This window comes from Drosophila takahashii, chromosome 3L, assembly GCF_030179915.1.
Source record: "Drosophila takahashii strain IR98-3 E-12201 chromosome 3L, DtakHiC1v2, whole genome shotgun sequence".
Taxonomy (NCBI): domain Eukaryota; kingdom Metazoa; phylum Arthropoda; class Insecta; order Diptera; family Drosophilidae; genus Drosophila; species Drosophila takahashii.
Genome location: NC_091680.1, coordinates 13,047,784 through 13,065,577, shown reverse-complemented (window position 1 = coordinate 13,065,577; position 17,794 = coordinate 13,047,784). Strand labels below are relative to the sequence as shown.

The 17,794-nt window shown below is 40.5% G+C and overlaps 4 protein-coding genes across 4 annotated transcripts; 2 read left to right on the top strand and 2 right to left on the bottom strand.

Annotated features, from left to right (window-relative positions):
- The first annotated feature begins 290 nt into the window (after positions 1-290).
- mRpL2 (mitochondrial ribosomal protein L2) lies at positions 291-2,035 on the top strand. Its single transcript, XM_017140107.3, has 2 exons — positions 291-848; positions 1,558-2,035. Exons 1-2 carry the CDS (start codon positions 377-379, stop codon positions 1,974-1,976), a joined length of 891 nt encoding a protein of 296 aa, XP_016995596.1. The 5' UTR covers positions 291-376; the 3' UTR covers positions 1,977-2,035.
- Positions 1,959-3,142, bottom strand: Ufd1 (ubiquitin fusion-degradation 1-like). Its single transcript, XM_017140106.3, has 2 exons — positions 2,919-3,142; positions 1,959-2,860 (listed from the first exon to the last, which is right to left on the bottom strand). The coding sequence occupies exons 1-2, from the start codon at positions 3,043-3,045 to the stop codon at positions 2,037-2,039; spliced, it is 951 nt and encodes a 316-aa protein (XP_016995595.2). The 5' UTR covers positions 3,046-3,142; the 3' UTR covers positions 1,959-2,036.
- Positions 3,143-3,309: 167 nt separating this feature from the next.
- NaPi-III (Na[+]-dependent inorganic phosphate cotransporter type III) lies at positions 3,310-17,239 on the top strand. The gene is made up of 7 exons (XM_017140142.3): positions 3,310-3,426; positions 10,182-10,234; positions 10,294-11,330; positions 11,911-12,507; positions 15,131-15,516; positions 15,575-16,077; positions 16,468-17,239. The coding sequence occupies exons 3-7, from the start codon at positions 11,138-11,140 to the stop codon at positions 16,817-16,819; spliced, it is 2,031 nt and encodes a 676-aa protein (XP_016995631.2). The 5' UTR covers positions 3,310-3,426; positions 10,182-10,234; positions 10,294-11,137; the 3' UTR covers positions 16,820-17,239.
- LOC138912837 (swi5-dependent recombination DNA repair protein 1 homolog) lies at positions 14,269-14,784 on the bottom strand. The gene has a single exon (XM_070214322.1). It carries the CDS (start codon positions 14,764-14,766, stop codon positions 14,353-14,355), a length of 414 nt encoding a protein of 137 aa, XP_070070423.1. The 5' UTR covers positions 14,767-14,784; the 3' UTR covers positions 14,269-14,352.
- Positions 17,240-17,794: the final 555 nt, after the last annotated feature.

The window sequence follows — 17,794 nt, the reverse complement described above, 5'->3', positions numbered from 1 at the left end:
CATGATAGCAATAACAACAACAGAGGAAGTCACTTTGGAAAAACGGAAGATTAAAAAGCCTTCTAGACAGTTTCCATGGCTGAAAGATGTATGATATTTGTGGGCTTATTTTTTTCAAATTTAAGCTAACATTAGAAATATAATAATAATATAGATATATAATAATGAAGTCGGGTTTCTAATAATATGAAAATGTATTTTTTATTACAGTTTTTAACAATAGGAAATTACATTTAATGGGGAAAAATAAAAAAATACGGTAATTGTTTCCCGCGATCTGGCAACGCTCAGCAAATCAGCTGTTTTCAGCCGCGTTTTGATTTTGTAACAGTTTGGAGGAATTTGTATTTATTAATTTTTAAATTAAACTAGCAAGATGCAAAGTCTAACGCGTTTGCTGAGCTCGACCTTGAGCCTGCAGTCGCCGCCCCGCATGGCGTCGGTGGGCGTGGCCCTGCAGCAGCTGCGCGGCAAAACCAAGGTGGTGGAGAAACCGAAACCAGGTGCCGGCCAGCAATTCCGTCGAACCGTCCACTTTCCGGAGGAGTACACGGTGGAGCCGCTGAAGATCACTCACTTGGCTGGACGGGATCCCGTCTCCGGTCGCCTGGTGGCCAAGGGCATCGGCGGGGGGCTGAAGCAGCAGTATCGGTGGGTCAAATGGGTGCGCGACGGACCCACGGAGAGTGCCCAGGAGGAACTGGTGCTGGAGGTGATTCGCGACGGCTGTCGCACCGCCAAAGTGGCCCTGGTGGCCGTCGGCGATGAGCTCAAGTACATCCTGGCCACCGAGAACATGAAGGCGGGCGATATCCTCAAGACCTCGCGATTTATTCCCAGGATTCCGGGTAAGTTTCCTGTGTCCTAAATGTCCTGAATTAAATTATTTGTTAGCTTTAAAAATGTCAAAAAATAAATCATTTTGTTTTACAAAGAGAAATATTTTAACTTAGTTCAAAAAGTTTGTTATTTTATACATTTATTTTGAAAAATATCTAAAAAGATTTGTTTTTACCAGGAACAGAAATCATTATAAGTGATATTCAACAAACTCAGAAATAATCATTATTTATGAGTTTTATAAATATGTATCCGGAATAATCATTAGTTATTTATAAAACTCATAAATAATGAATATATTTACAAGTTATGAATATTCCTGATACATATTTATACAACTCAAAAATAAGGATTATTTCTGAGCAATATCAATTAAAAATCAAAAAACCATGATCATTGCGGATTTGAAAAGGTTATCTGAATAGTAACCAAATGGTGTATTCCATTTGGTTTTTCGACTATTATAAGTGACTTATTTTTTATGTTTTAAAAATGATTATAATAAATATAAATTATAATAATCATTATTATTATTATAATTATTATATTATTGTTATAATGATTATTTTCGGTCCCTGGTATTTACCACTTATTTTAGAAAAGCATATCTTTTCCTTAGAATTTCTGTTTTTAGAATAATTTTTTTTAGCCAGGAGCTTAAGTAGTTAGTATAAACTTATTGCAATACATCTTTAAGCTTCTCTATTTTCCCCGCAGTGCGTCCCAACGAAGGCGATGCGTATCCATTGGGCGCCCTGCCCGTGGGCACCCGCATCCACTGCCTGGAGAAGAATCCCGGCCAGATGTGCCACCTCATTCACGCCGCCGGCACCTTTGGCACCATCCTGCGCAAGTTCGACGACAAGGTGGTGGTGCAGCTGCCCTCCAAGCGGGAGTTCGCCTTCCAGCGCACCTGCATGGCCACCGTGGGGCGGCTGTCCAATCCGGACCACAACAAGGAGCATGTGGGCAGTGCCCAGAAGATGCGCGAGATGGGCAACCGGCCGCGTTCCGGTCTGTGGAAGCGCAAGGAGGGAAAGCATGGTCGCAAGATACGCCGCCTGCCGCCCATGACCACCATTTCGCCACCGGCGCCGCCCAAGGAGGAGGCCATCAAGTTGACGCTGCCCCTGTGAGGAGGAGCTGGCTTTAATTTCTATACGTGTGTCACACAATATATACAACTAGAACTAGAGCTATTTTCGGGTTTTCTTCATCGAGAAGCCGGTGCCGTGGAAGCTCTCCGCCTCGGAACCCTCCGCCCCGCCAGCTGCGCCGCCGTCCTCGTTGCCCCGATCGCTGATGGGCCGAATGTTGCGGTCGAAGCGGATGAGGCCAAATTGGAAATCGTAGTCAGGGACGCCGCGTGCGAGGACCTTCTTGACCACCGGCGTCTCCAGTTGGCTTTCCTTCTTCTTTTTGCCATCCAAACGCACACCGGAGCCCTTGAAGGTCTCGACGACCTCCTCGAGTATGGCATTGGCTCCACCGGCGACCTCGTTGCCCGTTATTCCTGCCGCACCCTGCTGTCCCGAACCGGAAGTCTGCGTCTCCGAGTGATCCTTGTAGCCCACAGGGGCCTCAAATTCCACATTCATGTCGCACTCAATGATGCTAACCGCATTGCCCGGTTTCGTTTCGAGAACGCACAGCTCGTAGACCTTCTTGTTGTACTTGATGGCTATCACATCGCCCTTGGTGAGGCACGCGAAGTTGCGCAGCGCATTCTCCAGCACCGCCTTGGGATTGGTGATGTCCAGGAAGTCGGTGCTGTGCGGCTGGAATTTGGAGAACGTGGCCACCGGCAGGGAGACGCTCTCGATGTTCAGGATGTCGCCCTCCTCCAGCAGCAGGTTGTCCATCATCCAGTAGGGCAAATAGCATTTGCCCTCGTCGGCGACGAATTCCAGGACGCCGGCGTGCGAGGATCGGGATTTCTTGCCGTTGGTCAGCTTGAAGAGCATCGGGTATTCCACATTCAGACGGGTTAGTGTGTCCAGGGCGGATGGAGGCATGATAACTATGGATTAGAAGGTGTTAGCAATGGTTTTTAGTTGCAAATCCCCCGGGAAACTCACTTTTTCCACCCTTTTCCACGTCGGATCGCTCGTTTCCGGGCAGCATGGAGACGGAGAAGCACTTGTAGGTGGCGTGGAAGCTGCGTCCCTCCGGGAACATCATGTTGAAGCCGCTGAAGTGGAACATTCTGTTTTGCACGGTTCTACTGCCTTGAATTCCCCTCTTTTCGGGGGAGGCGTTAATTTTGTTTTGTTTTTTTTTCTGTAATGTCACGGCTGCAGAGTGGCCAGGTGAGTGAAATCCATAAATGCAACCGTTGCATTCAGGTGGCAGCGCTGTGGGTTTGTGTACGCGATATGTGAGGAGGGTGACTCCGCTAGACATTTTAGCAAGACCGTTTGAGGGATATTTTTTGGTATATTTAATTAAAGAAAAACGGGATCCGGAGGGTATTATCGAGCTCCGCGGTCACATTACCTAGCAAGAGCCGGTGGTTGCGCGCGACTTCGTCCCGCTTAAATAAATTCAATAGACGAGATATTGATTTGAAAAAGTGCTGCTGATCAAGTGAGTAACTCCATTAGGACTTGACGAAACTCCTGCTTATATCCAGAAATAGTTTTCAGTTGGGGATTTCCCACGGGATTCCCACCTGGCGAGCTTTTTTTTTAGTGCGCGTGAGTGTGTGTGCCTGCAGGACATATGTATATCCTTGTGTATCCTTGTAGTCTGGCTGGCGCCGCGTGTTTTTCGCGTGGGTGTGCTCTCAAAGTGTGTGTGTGTTTGGTTTTCGCCACTAGTTTTCTTCCACAAAAAACAATGCAAAATATCCAAACAAGCAACAAATGCAAAATGATTGAGTAGAAAAATCAATAAACTGGGCAATCGATTGGGTGCGGAGCACAAGTGGGGTGGCAACACGAAAAAAAAAGTGTCGTATAGCTCCAAATTCAAAAGAATAACCAAAAACGAATTGTTTTCCAGTGGGCCAGAGTACAGTTACTTTGGTATATTTTGCAAAACGGTTTGACAGCCACTGATTGGCTGTGCAGCTGTTTTCAAGCCTCTGTTGTGGTTGTTATTGTTGCTTCGCAGCTGCAGCAACGCCAAAAACAACAACAGCAACCACTGCAACAAGGTGGAAGGAACGAGAGGATGCGAATATTGGGCGAAGGATGACCATCCTGCGCACTCTCCATCTCTCTCGCTCGCTCATCTCTTCTGGCAGCTTCCAGACACTCCTCACTCTCTCTGTATCTCTTTCGCATTTCCCCCACGGCACAACAACAACAACACCGCTAGAATGATTCATTATCGAACGCCCCCACCTCCCCTCTTTGTTCATCCTTTCGCGAAATTCTCCTCTCTATTGTGAAATTTACCAATTTCGAGCTCCCTCTTCAATTTTCATCACTTTTCCTATAAACTGTAACACGATTAAGAAGAATTCCCCCTACGCTTCGCCTTCCCGCAAAATAAGTAGCCTACCCTAAGCGTAATTTTTTATTACATTAATGGAAGTTGTATTACATTCCTGAATATCTAATTAGGTATTTGTTCTTGTGTTCTTTATCTTTATGAAAGTGGGTAATTTGATAGTAATAAAAGTTCGAATATATGTACCTAGAAACTATTAAATTTAATGAAAGCCCGTTTCTTTAAAAATAAATTTTTACCCATTTTTGGCATTTCGTAGAAATTTCACTTAGTAAATATTATAAAAACTATACATTTTTTCTTAAAAAAATAATAATATATATTGTTTTAATATAAATTTTAGAACAATACAAATGAAATTACATTTTTATACAGATGAGTTCCACTGTGAAGTAGAAAAGTTTTAGGGGAGGAGTGATACTTCGGCATCTTTTTGTGTACAGTTTTTGCGTCTGGGAACTAAATTTAACAAGCGGAAAAACAACAAATAGAGCAGCTTTCCGAAAAGCATTCAGACTTTAAAATAGAGCAACGACAAAACACCACAATCCCAAAATCTTTATACACTTGCTGCACATCACTGAAATAATACATATTTCGATTGTTCAAAAATTTGGAAGATATTCAGATCTTTGCGCTTACGTCAAGAGAAGAAATTTTGAATTTTTTCTTCGCAAAATGATATCATGGATAAACGGATTGGTCTGGGCGAAGAATGAGTGTGTTTGAGAGTAAAGTGGGCGGTGGGTGGCGGTGGGGTGGTCCCTGCAACCCCGCAAGGTCAAAGCGTGTACACATTCGCCGCCGGATGGAAAGTGTGTGCGAATTAGACCGATTCAGTGCCTCTCCTGGTTGCAACTTGCGGTTGGGTGGTCATCGCACGAGTGCCTCTCAAACTGGCAAGTACAGTTGGAGTTCTGGGTCCCTCTTCAGGGATTATAAACTTTATAACTCCCGAATTTCAAGGGAGTTTAAGAGTGCCCTCAAAAAAAATGAACACATTTAATCTGAGTGATTAAAGCATTAAAGCTAAAAATCTCGGTCAAATTTTGTAGAATGGGGAATTCTTCCTCGGCGAAATTTATTCAGAAAATTTAATTAAATATCTTTTTACACTTATACAAACTTTTTAGGAGTTTACTTAAACTTAAAGCTCTTATTATTGGTTATTTTTAGATTTACTTATTTGGCCAAATCCAAAAGTAAATATGTTTTGATATGCTTAACTTTAATCTGAATTCGATCGATATATAGTAGGTATTTTTTAAATCTCCATATTTGCCTGTTGCCAGGTGCCCGATATTTATTGAATGTGAATGCTATTTGTATGTACTACAAATATACACACATATGTGAAATTCAATGAGGCAGCAAAAACGCTTTTGTTCTTTTTTTTGTGCACACGTTTTAAATATCAGCCGACAAAATCGTGATTCCGATTTCGGATCGCGTGTGATGGAAAAAAACCCGAAAAATCAAAACAGCTTTGAAGTCTAAACTCTTTTATGAATGCCAGGGAGGTAAAAAGGGAAAAAAGAATGAAAGAAAGAGGATAATAATAATGGCAAACGAGACCCGCATTATTTTTACTACTCGAGTTTGTACAGTCACACGTGCCAGAAACGTTTGCATAAACACAGTGGTACCTCGAAAACTAGAAATTTCTTTAAAAAGTTTTACTATGATAAAGTTGTAATGATTGGGAATTATTATGTATAGTATGATACAAAATATCTAAACTGAAATCCTTGTAAATTCTTTATCTCATAAAGTTATCATATAATCGATTTTGATACCATTCTTCTTGTTTAACTTTCGTACTCTTTACATCTTATTCACCTTTTTTTCCGAACGACCTTCGCTCGTTTGCTGCTCTTGCTTTTGCTTGTTGCAGGCATTTGTTAATTATTTGTGTGCATCCCTTTCACACCTGAGCGCGTCTCCAATTGGATTGGGCTGAACCGGAGATGGCTGATTGGAATAGGAAAGGGGCTTCGCTGTGGGTACAGTTTGACATGCATTGGATGTGGTGGTGTTAATTTAAAACAAGTTACCCTGAGTTCGGTGGCGGCGGCTCGACCTTGAACATGCGGCAGCAACCACCCCAAAAAAGTGAGCCCACCGCCTCGGCAAAACAACAAGTGGTAATTTTGTTAGCTGACGCTGAGCGTGCAGCGGTCGCTTTTCTCGGCCCAGGAAAATTCGACTGCAGGCCTCTATTATCTGCCCATTCCAGCACTTTTGTTTAAGCCCGATCCGTCCTTGGAACAGTGCGGCAAATTAAATCAATATTAAATGCAGTTTACTGTTTGCAAAGCCAGTTGCAATTGCAGTTGGTAGGCGGCAATGTCAAGGCTGCCGGTGACGCGGAAGGTGCATTGTGCACTGGGAAAAAAATAATTCGGCAATACGAAAACCGTTTTCAAAAACAGGGTTATAAGTGTTTTATCAGAAATACAAAATGGTTAAGGCTGAAGTTTGAAATTTAAAGGTTTTTCCCTGTGTTTTTAATGTATTTTCTAAATAACACTGTGCAGCATTTTGAGTGCTTTTTAAATTTACCTCGATGGATGCTATATTTTTTGATTCGTTACCAATTCCCAAGTTAAACTGCGTTTTCCAAAAAGTTCCCCGACGCATGGATTCTTAGCAAAAGGACCTCAAAGTTCGAAAAATGCTGAAATTGGCCAACTTTGCGGAGCTCTCAGAGGCAAATGGATGCATGGTTTGATTCGATGTTAAAGTTTTTAAAAGATACGCCCTTTATCTTTTAAACCCCATACTTAAAAAATTTTTAAGATTTTTTTTAAGGCAGAAACAAATTCTAGAAAACATAGTCAAAAAACTTAAAAACATACAGCTGCGGTCAAAATAGTAGTAGTGTTGCCGCCCTGTGTCTTTAAAAGTTTGTTGTTGTAAATCATCTTCTTCTGGTGATATTGTATTGATTATAATTTTACTATTGGACTAATTGGATAAGAAAAAATTACAACATCAAACTTTTAAAAACTCAAGGCGGCAACACTGCTACGATTTTGACCGCAGCTGTATGTTTTTCAGTTTTTTGAATATGTTTTTTGGAATTTATTTCTGCCTTAAAAAAAATCCTAAAATTATTTTATGTATGGGGTTTGAAAGATAAAGGGTGTATCTTTTAAAAAACTTTAACTTCGAACCAAGCCATGCATCCATTTGCCTCTGAGAGCTCCGCAAAGTTGGTCAATTTCAGCATTTTTCGAACTTTGAGGTCATTTTGCTAAGAATCCTTGCGTCGGGGAACTCTGTGGAAAACGCAGTTTAACTTGGGAATTCGTAACGAATCCAAAAATATAGCATTCATCGAGGTTAATTTTTGATGCTGCATAGTGTAATTTATGAAAATAGTTAGAATTTTTTCGAAATTTAAAACCATGAGAACTACAAAATCGACTTTATTTATATGAATTTTTAACTGAAAGTGTGCATTTTTTAATTCTAAGGGTGTTCACCTGTGATTTGTCTTAAATTTAAAACCACGATAACTAGAAAATCACCTTTAGGGATTTATTTATATACATTTTAAACTATAAATGTGAAATATTTTTTGATTTCTTTGGCACTCTCTATAAAAAAATATGTTTTAAATATATAAATTGGGTCTGATTCACTAAATCAGCCTGCATCTCCTCTTATTTTTAGTGCACCCGTCCCTATCCCATCTGTTGTTATTTGTTGCACTTGCCATTCAATCCATTTTAATTCCATTTTCATGTCATGCAATGGCAATAGCAATACGTGAAGCCACTCGGTGCACATTGATTGCCGGCCGCCCAACCACCCACTGCCCTCCCACCTTCGATCTGATCGGCCTTAACGGTTCATTCCAATTACAAACTGCCCACCTGACAGGCAATAACTGTAATTTCTCAATCGACAATGGGTGGAAATTGATTTATTGCCGTAGGAATTGAAAAGGATCGTTTACTGGTATTGCTTTAAATTGTATTTGATGTCCAGAATTGAAAATTAATATTAAAAAGTTACAGTGAATAATAATCATCTCTTATATTCTATTCTCACTTTATTACCCATAAAATCGCCATAACTAGACATCGGATTTTAGGTGAAATCTTTTTTTTTAAACCGATTTAAAGCCATAGTTGATTGGTTACAAATTTTATTTATTAAGATATAATTAGATTTAGGGCAAACTTAATTGAGGTTTTTGTAAAAAAAATTGTAACCAATCAAACGTGGCTTTAAATCATTTAAAAAAAAAAACGATTTCACCTAAAATCCGATGTCTAGCCATAACTCAATTGGTTATTACTCATTTCAATCGATCCCATATATATTTCAGAATAAGCAAACATTTATTTGCATATGCAGTGGCTTAAAAACTATGAACACTTGCGTGTTTGCGTATTTATAGTTCAAAAGTTCAAAATACGCCGCTAAATTGGAAGCGATTACCACAGACCTATGATTGTTTCCTTCCCATTTCCATTGTGGGGATACAAATGTGTGCCCACTGGGTGGTGGGTGTTGGGTGGTAGGGGTGGCAAGGGTGGCAAGGGTGAAAGGCGTATCCACCGATGACAAAGCACGCAAATATGGAAATTTCGCGACCAAGCGTCAGCACAAAGCGTTGCGACCTTGCTGGGCCGCGGTGTCAGCCATTGTCCTGGTTACTTTTCTCAACCCACTGACCTCTAACCCCCACTAACCACCCACCACCCAACGCCCATCGCCCTCTTGGCGTCATTTGTCTTCCACTTGTTTTGTGGGCGGGTTTTCTTGAGGTTTTTCTATTTGCGTAGGTCAAACATGGGGCTTTGGTGTTAGCGAAAAGTGCGAAATGGATGTGTTATTTCGGTTTGTTTTGTTCTCTAGTTCTTTGGGGACCCCAAAGGTAATTAAACTGTTTACGATGTGTTTTTTATTACATTCACATGGTTAATAAAAGTAAAATATAGCTTGTCAGTTACAATCGAAACAGTTATTACTCTTGTAAATGAAAAAATTTATATTTTCTAGAGGATTTTTATAAGACCTTTTTAAATATATTCCTTAAAAAAGCTCTTAGAAGTCTATGAGTCTTTTAAATTTTTACAAAATATTCAGTATTCAATAATACATTTCTAAAGTATAAGACAAAATATAATTCTTATTTTAATAATGTAAATATCAGTATTAATTTAATAATTTTGTATTTCGTAAATTAAATGCGTAGTATTTGAAATTGTATCCAAATAGTGTACCTTTTACACAATATTTCGAATAAATTACATCAGTAAATTCCGCAGCCATTGATCTTCATTGTAAACAATGAAAATCCATTGTTTGCTGCATTTGCATTGATGACAACAATCTGGACAATAATAACAATAACAACCGGCGGCAATTACAATTTCAATTGCGAATTTTCATTTGAATTGTCGCCACACCGCACACTGCCAAAAGATCCAACCACGTGGGTCCGGCTGGATCTGGAAATAAACAAATTAAAGAAAACTAGAAACAAGTCAACATGCCAAACAATTCATTTTCAATTGGAAAACTCATTGAATGGTTGCTTTCCGGTTGTTACCGGTTTAAAGTTGCTAAAAAGTGATGATCGCATGGAAATCGAACGAAATTGAACATTTTAGTGGGTGTTGTTTATAAAATAAAAATCATGCTGGTATGGAAAGAGTTTTTGGAAACCAATTTCCAGCTGATTAAACCAGTTTGAATTTAGATTTTCTGAAATGGGTTTTAAAGGTTTTCGGATCACAATGTTTTGCGTGCTTAACCAAAGTGGTTCAGTAGTTTGTTTGTGGGAAAATTAACCAGAGTCCCAAAAATAGGTTTGCAAAACTGATTTATCCTTTATTAATTTCTTAATATTTTCAATTTATTTCCAGACATGGTGAATAATTCTCTATGGTTGAAACAACTGTGCTACCCCAAACGTCAGGTAAAATAAAATATTTCGGAAAAAGAAAAAGTATTTATATAATTCCCCCTTTTTTTCAGTTTACCAACTCGACACTTCTTAACTCCTATTCAACATAACAAGAAACTTATTATAATTAATTATTAACAAACCAACACAACAACACTATATCCACTTAATCAACAACATCAATAACTGTCGTTTAATCTCAAAACGTAAACACAACAATTGCTTCAGGAGTCATCCAGGAGATAAACGAATACAAGTGGAGTTAATGTTGAGTGAATACCTGTGAATACTTCTCAACATTGAGCATCTAATTCCATCGACAGCAGGAATTTGTCAGCGAAGGAGAAGGATTTTAATTTGGAATATTGTTAGTTTCGTTTCGGTTTTTTGTCCAACCCAGGGTTATTTGTAGAATTTTATTTATTTATTACCTAATTTAAGGAAGAGCTGATTCGCAGCTTTGAAGAGAGAGGCTCCAAACCGAAGGGTTTAATCAGAGGATAACATTTCAGGGTAATTAGTCACCTAAGTATCGCACCTTCGCAGTTCCAAGCGGCGAATTGTTCCCCCATTTTCATTATGAAAATAACGACAATGAAGTTTAAGCGCAAATATGGCTGTTTAGAGAATATTTGAAAAGAATTTCTCACTTATTAACCAATTTGGATTTTTGTTTCGACCCTCATTTGTTACGTAGTCTTGTATTTTATAAGTTTCCAACAATTGTTTTGCACAATTCAAGCCATCCACCCAGTTAAATCCGCACCACCCAAAAGTCCCTACAGTTTTTGAGTTCAGTTCTCGAGTAGGCAGGAGAGTAATCAGTATTTAGTTAGAGTTGAGAGAGGGAGAGTTTAGTGGTTTGCACCAAGAAGTTTTGAAATACCTTCAACACCGAACGACATTGTCGGCAACATGGAGAGCTTTTCGCCGGAACTATTATGGATGGTGGTCATCGGGTTCCTGATCGCCTTTGTCCTGGCCTTTGGAATCGGCGCCAACGACGTGGCCAATTCATTTGGCACCAGCGTGGGATCTGGAGTCCTAACCATCCGGCAGGCATGCGTTCTGGCCACCATCTGCGAGATATCGGGTGCCGTTTTGATTGGTAAGTAATTAGGTCCTAAATAACAAATTTAAATCAAATTAATTGATTGCGGAATATAGAAACGATTTTTCGAACAGAGAACGTAAATAAATAGCTAACATATCTAATAATTTTGTTCTTCTAATAATTATAAATACTTGCTTAAATATCATTACAATAATTACACAGGAACACAAAATAATAATTATTATTGTTAAGTAACAATAGAAAATTTAAAATAATTAAAATTCGTACTTTTTGGCAAACAACAAATTTAAGAAAATATTTTCCTAATTCCCCTAAAATTCCATGTTGTCCCTCTAAGCCGTTCCCGAGATATACTAATTTGAAGTTTGAGAACATTTTTTAAGTTCTTCTTCTTAACTTCAAAAATTCATAGCGCCCCTTAATGGACACCAAAAATTTTTTAAAAAATCACTGATGATAACCAAGGCAAACTCTACGAACTACCCGAGTTTGAAGAAAATCCATTATTTCATATGCGCAGTTGAGAAATTCTTACCCAACTAATATTAGCATACAACTAATTTATTACCATTATTGAAACGAAATGTTATACTTATACTTTCCTATCTTACAGGCTACAAGGTGTCGGACACCATGCGCAAGGGAATCCTGGAAGTTGGTCTGTACGAGGGCTCCGAGGAAGTGCTGATGCTGGGCTGCGTGTCTGCTTTGGCCAGCAGTGCCGTGTGGCTGCTGGTGGCCACTTTTCTGAAGCTGCCCATTTCGGGAACACACAGCATAGTGGGCTCCACCATTGGATTTTCATTGGTTGCCCGCGGCGTTCAGGGCCTGAAGTGGTCCACCCTGGGCACCATCGTTGGATCGTGGTTCATCTCGCCGGTGATGAGCGGAATTGTGAGCATCCTGCTCTTCCTGGCCATTCGTCGCTTCATCCTGCGAGCCCAGGAGCCGCTCAAGGCGGGATTCCGATCGCTGCCCATTTTCTATGGCGTGACGTTCTTCATCAATGTGATTAGCGTGGTGCTGGACGGCCCCAAGCTGCTCTACATGGACAACATACCCACGTGGATAGCCCTGACGGCCAGTTTTGGTCTGTCCCTGCTGGTTGCCGTGCTCACGCAGTTGGTCGTGGTTCCTCTGCAGCGGCGCAAGATTGCCAAGCGATTGCGGGCCGAGAATCCGGTTAAATTCAACTTCGAGGACTCTGTGGGTAAGTTCATTTCACCTTTCGGTCCTTTCAAATCATTAAGTCAGCTAGCTTTTATAAGTATATGAATATATTGGTCCTCTTGATCAAGTACTTGTGAAAGTTTCAAAAGTAGCGCACCAAAAAGATGATATCGTTCTTTGTTTAGACAACCTTAAACTTTCAAAAGAACACATGATGAAACGCAAATAAGCAAATATTAACTTGTTATGCTGTTTGCTTGAAACATCTTCCAACGATTTTGCTATAAATACTCTGGTTTCGCACGGAAAAAGGCACAACTGTCACAGCAGTCGAAGATATCATCCAAGATGCGATCCCAGCTAGCTGTTTTCCTTGGCCTCGTGGCCATCATTTCGATTTCCTTGGGAGTCTCTGCCCAGACCACGCCCACTGATCCCACCACGCCGACTACCCCAACCACGCCGACGTCTCCAACCACGCCAACTACTCCGCCCACTACCCCGTCGGCTCCAGCATCGCCCGCCACCCCAACGACGCCCACCACTCCACCCACTACCCCAACGTCGCCCACAACGCCCACCTCTCCCACCCCCACCACACCCACTTCGCCGAGTACCCCGTCGAGTAACAGCACCACCACACCACATAAGCATAAGACCCACTGGACGAAAAAGGTAAAGAGATCAGCCAGGAAACGCACACGCAAGATTAAGCATAATGGCGGAAGGAAGGGCCAAGGTGAAAAAAAGCGATCCCGCCGGAATTAAAGGAGTTACCCGAATTGAAATCCTAACTGACCGAAACTATTTGATTACCAATGCAAACCATTTTTAAACCCTTATTTTAGACCTAAATTACTTACATTGTTATAATAATCGCAATATTAAATGAGAAACTAGATTTTCAAAGAAAAAATTTCTTTGTGTGACTTCCCTTTAAAGCAGCGGTCGGCAGCGTCCCATTAAGCAGGCATAGCAAATAGCTCTACATTGTAGAAGACATTCACATTTCACATAGTTGAGTGACTCGTGCAAATTACTCATAGAAATATTAAACAAATTGTAACGCTGCTTTAATGCAAGAAATCCTGACGGATAATGTAAATCGAGTTCAACATTGCATTTAAGATCATTCTAAACATTTTAGAAATATGTATCCAAAGTTGGAACTCATTTGTGACGAAAGTTGTTTATTTTGGTATATAAAAAACGTTTGTTATGAGAGTTTTTATACCCGTTACTTAACAGTAAAATGGTGTATAGTATTCGTTCAAAAGCATGTAACAGCAGAGTCGATATAGCCATGTCAGTCTGTCCGTCTGTCCGTCTGTCTGTCCGTCCGTATGAACGCTGAGATCTCGGAAACTACAAAAGATAGAAAGTTGGGATTACCACACATATTCTTGGGATTCGTAATAGTAAAAATTCAGTTTTATTGTGTTTATCAATACCCATCGCACTCCTTTTAGCTGAGTAACGGGCATCTGATAGTCGGGGCACCCGAATCTCTTGCTTACATTTCCATAAATAAAAATAGCATTTGTTCCAAATCACATTTTTAAGGGTGTGAATATGAATATAGAATGTAGAATTTTTCGGTTGCAGTTTTACAACTAACGGTAGACGATTTTTCAATTCAAGACCTTATCAAGAAAGATATCAAATTAATTCATTATTTTGTTCAGCCACAGCGTTTGAATATGGAAAATAATAACGGAATCTGTAATCCCATTTTTCTCCAAATAAATAATTAGAATTTTTTATTAAAATGATCATTTAATATTGCAAACATAAAAACACTTAAAATAAAAGTAAAGTAACAAAGTACAAAATGCGTTGGTCGATTAGCAAAATCTTCTGGGTCTGTCCAATTTGGGTATTCTCCTTAATTCAGGCATGATCGATGTTGGCGTCTGCGATCCTTATCAGAACCACCACCATTGCGGTGGGTCGTGACAATCCTGGCTGGTCTATTGGTTTTACTCTTGGAATGTCTACGAACCACCTTCTTCTTTGGTGCCTTGGTGGTGGGTGTAGTTGGCGGGGTACTCGGCGTGGTGGGTGTGGTGGGGGAGGTGGGCGTTGTGGGTGGAGTGGTGGGCGTTGTGGGTGGAGTGGTGGGCGTCGTTGGGGTGGTGGGCGATGCTGGAGCCGACGGGGTAGTGGGCGTGGTCGGAGTAGTTGGCGTGGTTGGAGACGTCGGCGTGGTGGGATCAGTGGGCGTGGTCTGGGCAGAGACTCCCAAGGAGATCGAAATAAGGGCCATGAGGCCAAGGAAGACAGCTAGCTGGGATCGCATCTTGGTTGATATCTTCGACTGCTGTGACAGTTGTGCCTTTTTCCGTGCGAAACCAGAGTATTTATAGCAAAATCGTTGGAAGATGCTTCCACTTGTTTGTCTAGGCAAACAGTTTATTTGTGTTTGCCAAGTCACGATTCACCATGTGCCATCGAAAATAATGTAGAACTAGGTTGTTTACACAAAGATCGTAGCCACCTTTTCATTGGCTTATGATATAATACCATTCGATCAATATAAATATTTAATTAAACCCAATTAGGCAGTATTTAACACTTGAATAGAGCCAAATTATGATCTCATTGTTTTTGGAACTTAAGAATATTAATATAATAGTAATAAATTATTGGAATTGGCCTTCCAGAATCCTCGCCGTCGGGCAGTCCCAAGAAACAGCGTCGTCCTTTGTCGCTGGTCAGCGAAGGAAAGCCATTGCCCGCCATTGCGGAAATTACCGAGCTGGTCTCGTTGAGCGACAACTCGCCCAGGACCTTCAAGCTGGCTCCTTTCGGACTTTCGGCGGCCAAGAACAACAACGCACCCGGCGAGGAGTACAAAATCGATCCGCAGCTGATCAAGAAGGCCGAGGATCTGCTGGGCAAGGCCAGTCTGGACAACACCGATCTGACGATCACCAGCCTGAACTTCATCGACGAGCAGCAGCAGCAGCAGCAACAACAGCAGCAACAAAATGGACGCAAGTTGCAGGAGTGCTTCAAACGGATCCAGTCGCCCAAGGAGGAACAAAAGGTAGCTGTAATATCATTCAAATATTATTTCAGATACTTACTTATATTTCCATTTCCAGCACAAGGCGAGTCCCGTTGCCGCGGACTTGGAAGCCGGAGCTGCCAAGACCACCAACAACAACCTTCAGGTGGTGGAAAGCGCCGGCAGCCTCGATCTGATGATCAGTTCCACACTGTCGCCCAATTCCAGCAAGGTACCGCTGATCGAGAGCAAGGAGGCGCTGAATGAGCAGGAGGAGGAATTGAAGCGGGCAGCGGACGGCGGACGAAGAACCAGCGGAGCGGAGGAGACCCAGGAGATTTCAATGCTCTTCTCGTTCCTGCAGATCCTGACAGCCACCTTCGGGAGTTTCGCCCATGGCGGCAATGATGTGAGCAACGCCATCGGCCCACTGATTGCCCTCTATATGATCTATCGCGAGGGATCGGTTATGCAGCGGGCGGAAAGTCCCATCTATATTCTTATCTACGGCGGCATCGGCATCTCCGTGGGTCTCTGGCTGTGGGGACGACGCGTCATAGAGACCATTGGCAATGACCTAACCAAGATCACTTCATCGACGTGAGTTTTTTTATTTTATTATTAAAATCAGCAAATAAGTGTTATGAGTTTAAAAAAATTGAAAGCCAAAACAGCGAACAAAAAATCTGGGAAAAATACCACTTACTTTGTTTAGCTCGGCAAACGAGAAAAAAAGATAAACCTTTTTTTTTCAATTTTTATAATAAAAATTACGATCCCTGATTAAAATACAATTTAAAAATTTTTTTTTTTATGTTTTTCATGTTTTGCTTAAAAAAATCTAAAGATTAATATTATTTAAATTTAGAAAGGGAATAAATACCTATTAAATCTAAAATAAATTTAGATTTATAATAAATTTGCCAGAAATTTTCAATTTAATATTTACCTACACCATTCAATAACTATTTATTTGTTTGTTTTTTTCAGTGGTTTTACTATTGAAGTCGGAGCGGCCATCACCGTACTGCTGGCCAGCAAAATTGGCTTGCCCATTTCGACCACTCACTGCAAGGTCGGTTCTGTGGTTTTCGTGGGCCATGTTAGTGCGGCGGGTCGCAAGAAAAGTCAGCCAGGAGATCAGGAACATCAGGCAACAGCAGGAATCGACAAGGATGCCCATAACAATGTGGCGCCCACGGAGGATGGCAGTGTCGACTGGCATCTTTTCCGGAATATTGCCTACGCCTGGATTGTGACCGTGCCGGTAACCGCTCTCCTCAGCGCCGGAATGATGTACGTGCTGTGTGCCATTGCCGTGGACGACATGGGTGGAGCCTAGAGATCGGCCAGAGATTGCCATTCAATTATTAATTGTAATCGCAAAACCAAAATCATGTTTCGTATTTGTACAAGTTGGAAAACACAAAACTTAATATTAAACACGCAAGAGAAAACTCAAGAAAATTGGGAGAAAATCTTAACTAAATTACTCGCCTAACTACAACATTGTATTTAGCTCATAGAACGTCTCTGAGTCTAACTGATATTAATATTGTTTAATATGTGTACGCCAAGCATGTCGTGATTTAATTTTATATTTATACACTCCGATTTATGTTTATATCCGAATTTCACTTAATTTATAATGCATTTGTAACTCCTTTGTAGATCTAATCCGAAACCTCTCACATTATTTTACACCACTCAATAGAGCAGAGCAAAACACTTGAATAAAATACAAACTATGTACAACAGAAAATGTTTATACGATCTGGTCATGACCAATTTTCCGATTTCTTTTATAAATGTGTGTGTTATTATTTCCTATTGTTTATTTTGAGATTCCTTTAACACGGTACAATTGATTTGAAATATTGAAAAACCTAACTTATGAGGCTCTCCAGTCCGTTTTAAATTTACATTCCATTGAGAGCCAGTTCGTATAGTATTTCACTATGTAGATATACGGAAATAAATACAAAGTTATGACATACAACAATCCTTTTATTCGCGAATATGTCTTTACTTGGAGGTAAAGTTTGGATTTCCAATTTAAAAAGGGAATTCTTAATTCTGTTTATCAAGAATCAAACTGCTTGTAAAAGTCTTTTGTATTGAAATAAGTAGATGATTCTTGCTTTTTCATCCTATCACAAAATCAATTATAAAATAATTGTATCTTCATGGTTGTTTCAAGTTCTTACTCGGAATAACCCAAAATCCTTTCGTGCTTATAATGTAGAACACAGAATGGGTTTTATTGATCTTTGTTTAAACAACCTGAATAAACTAATATACTCATTTGTTGAATCGC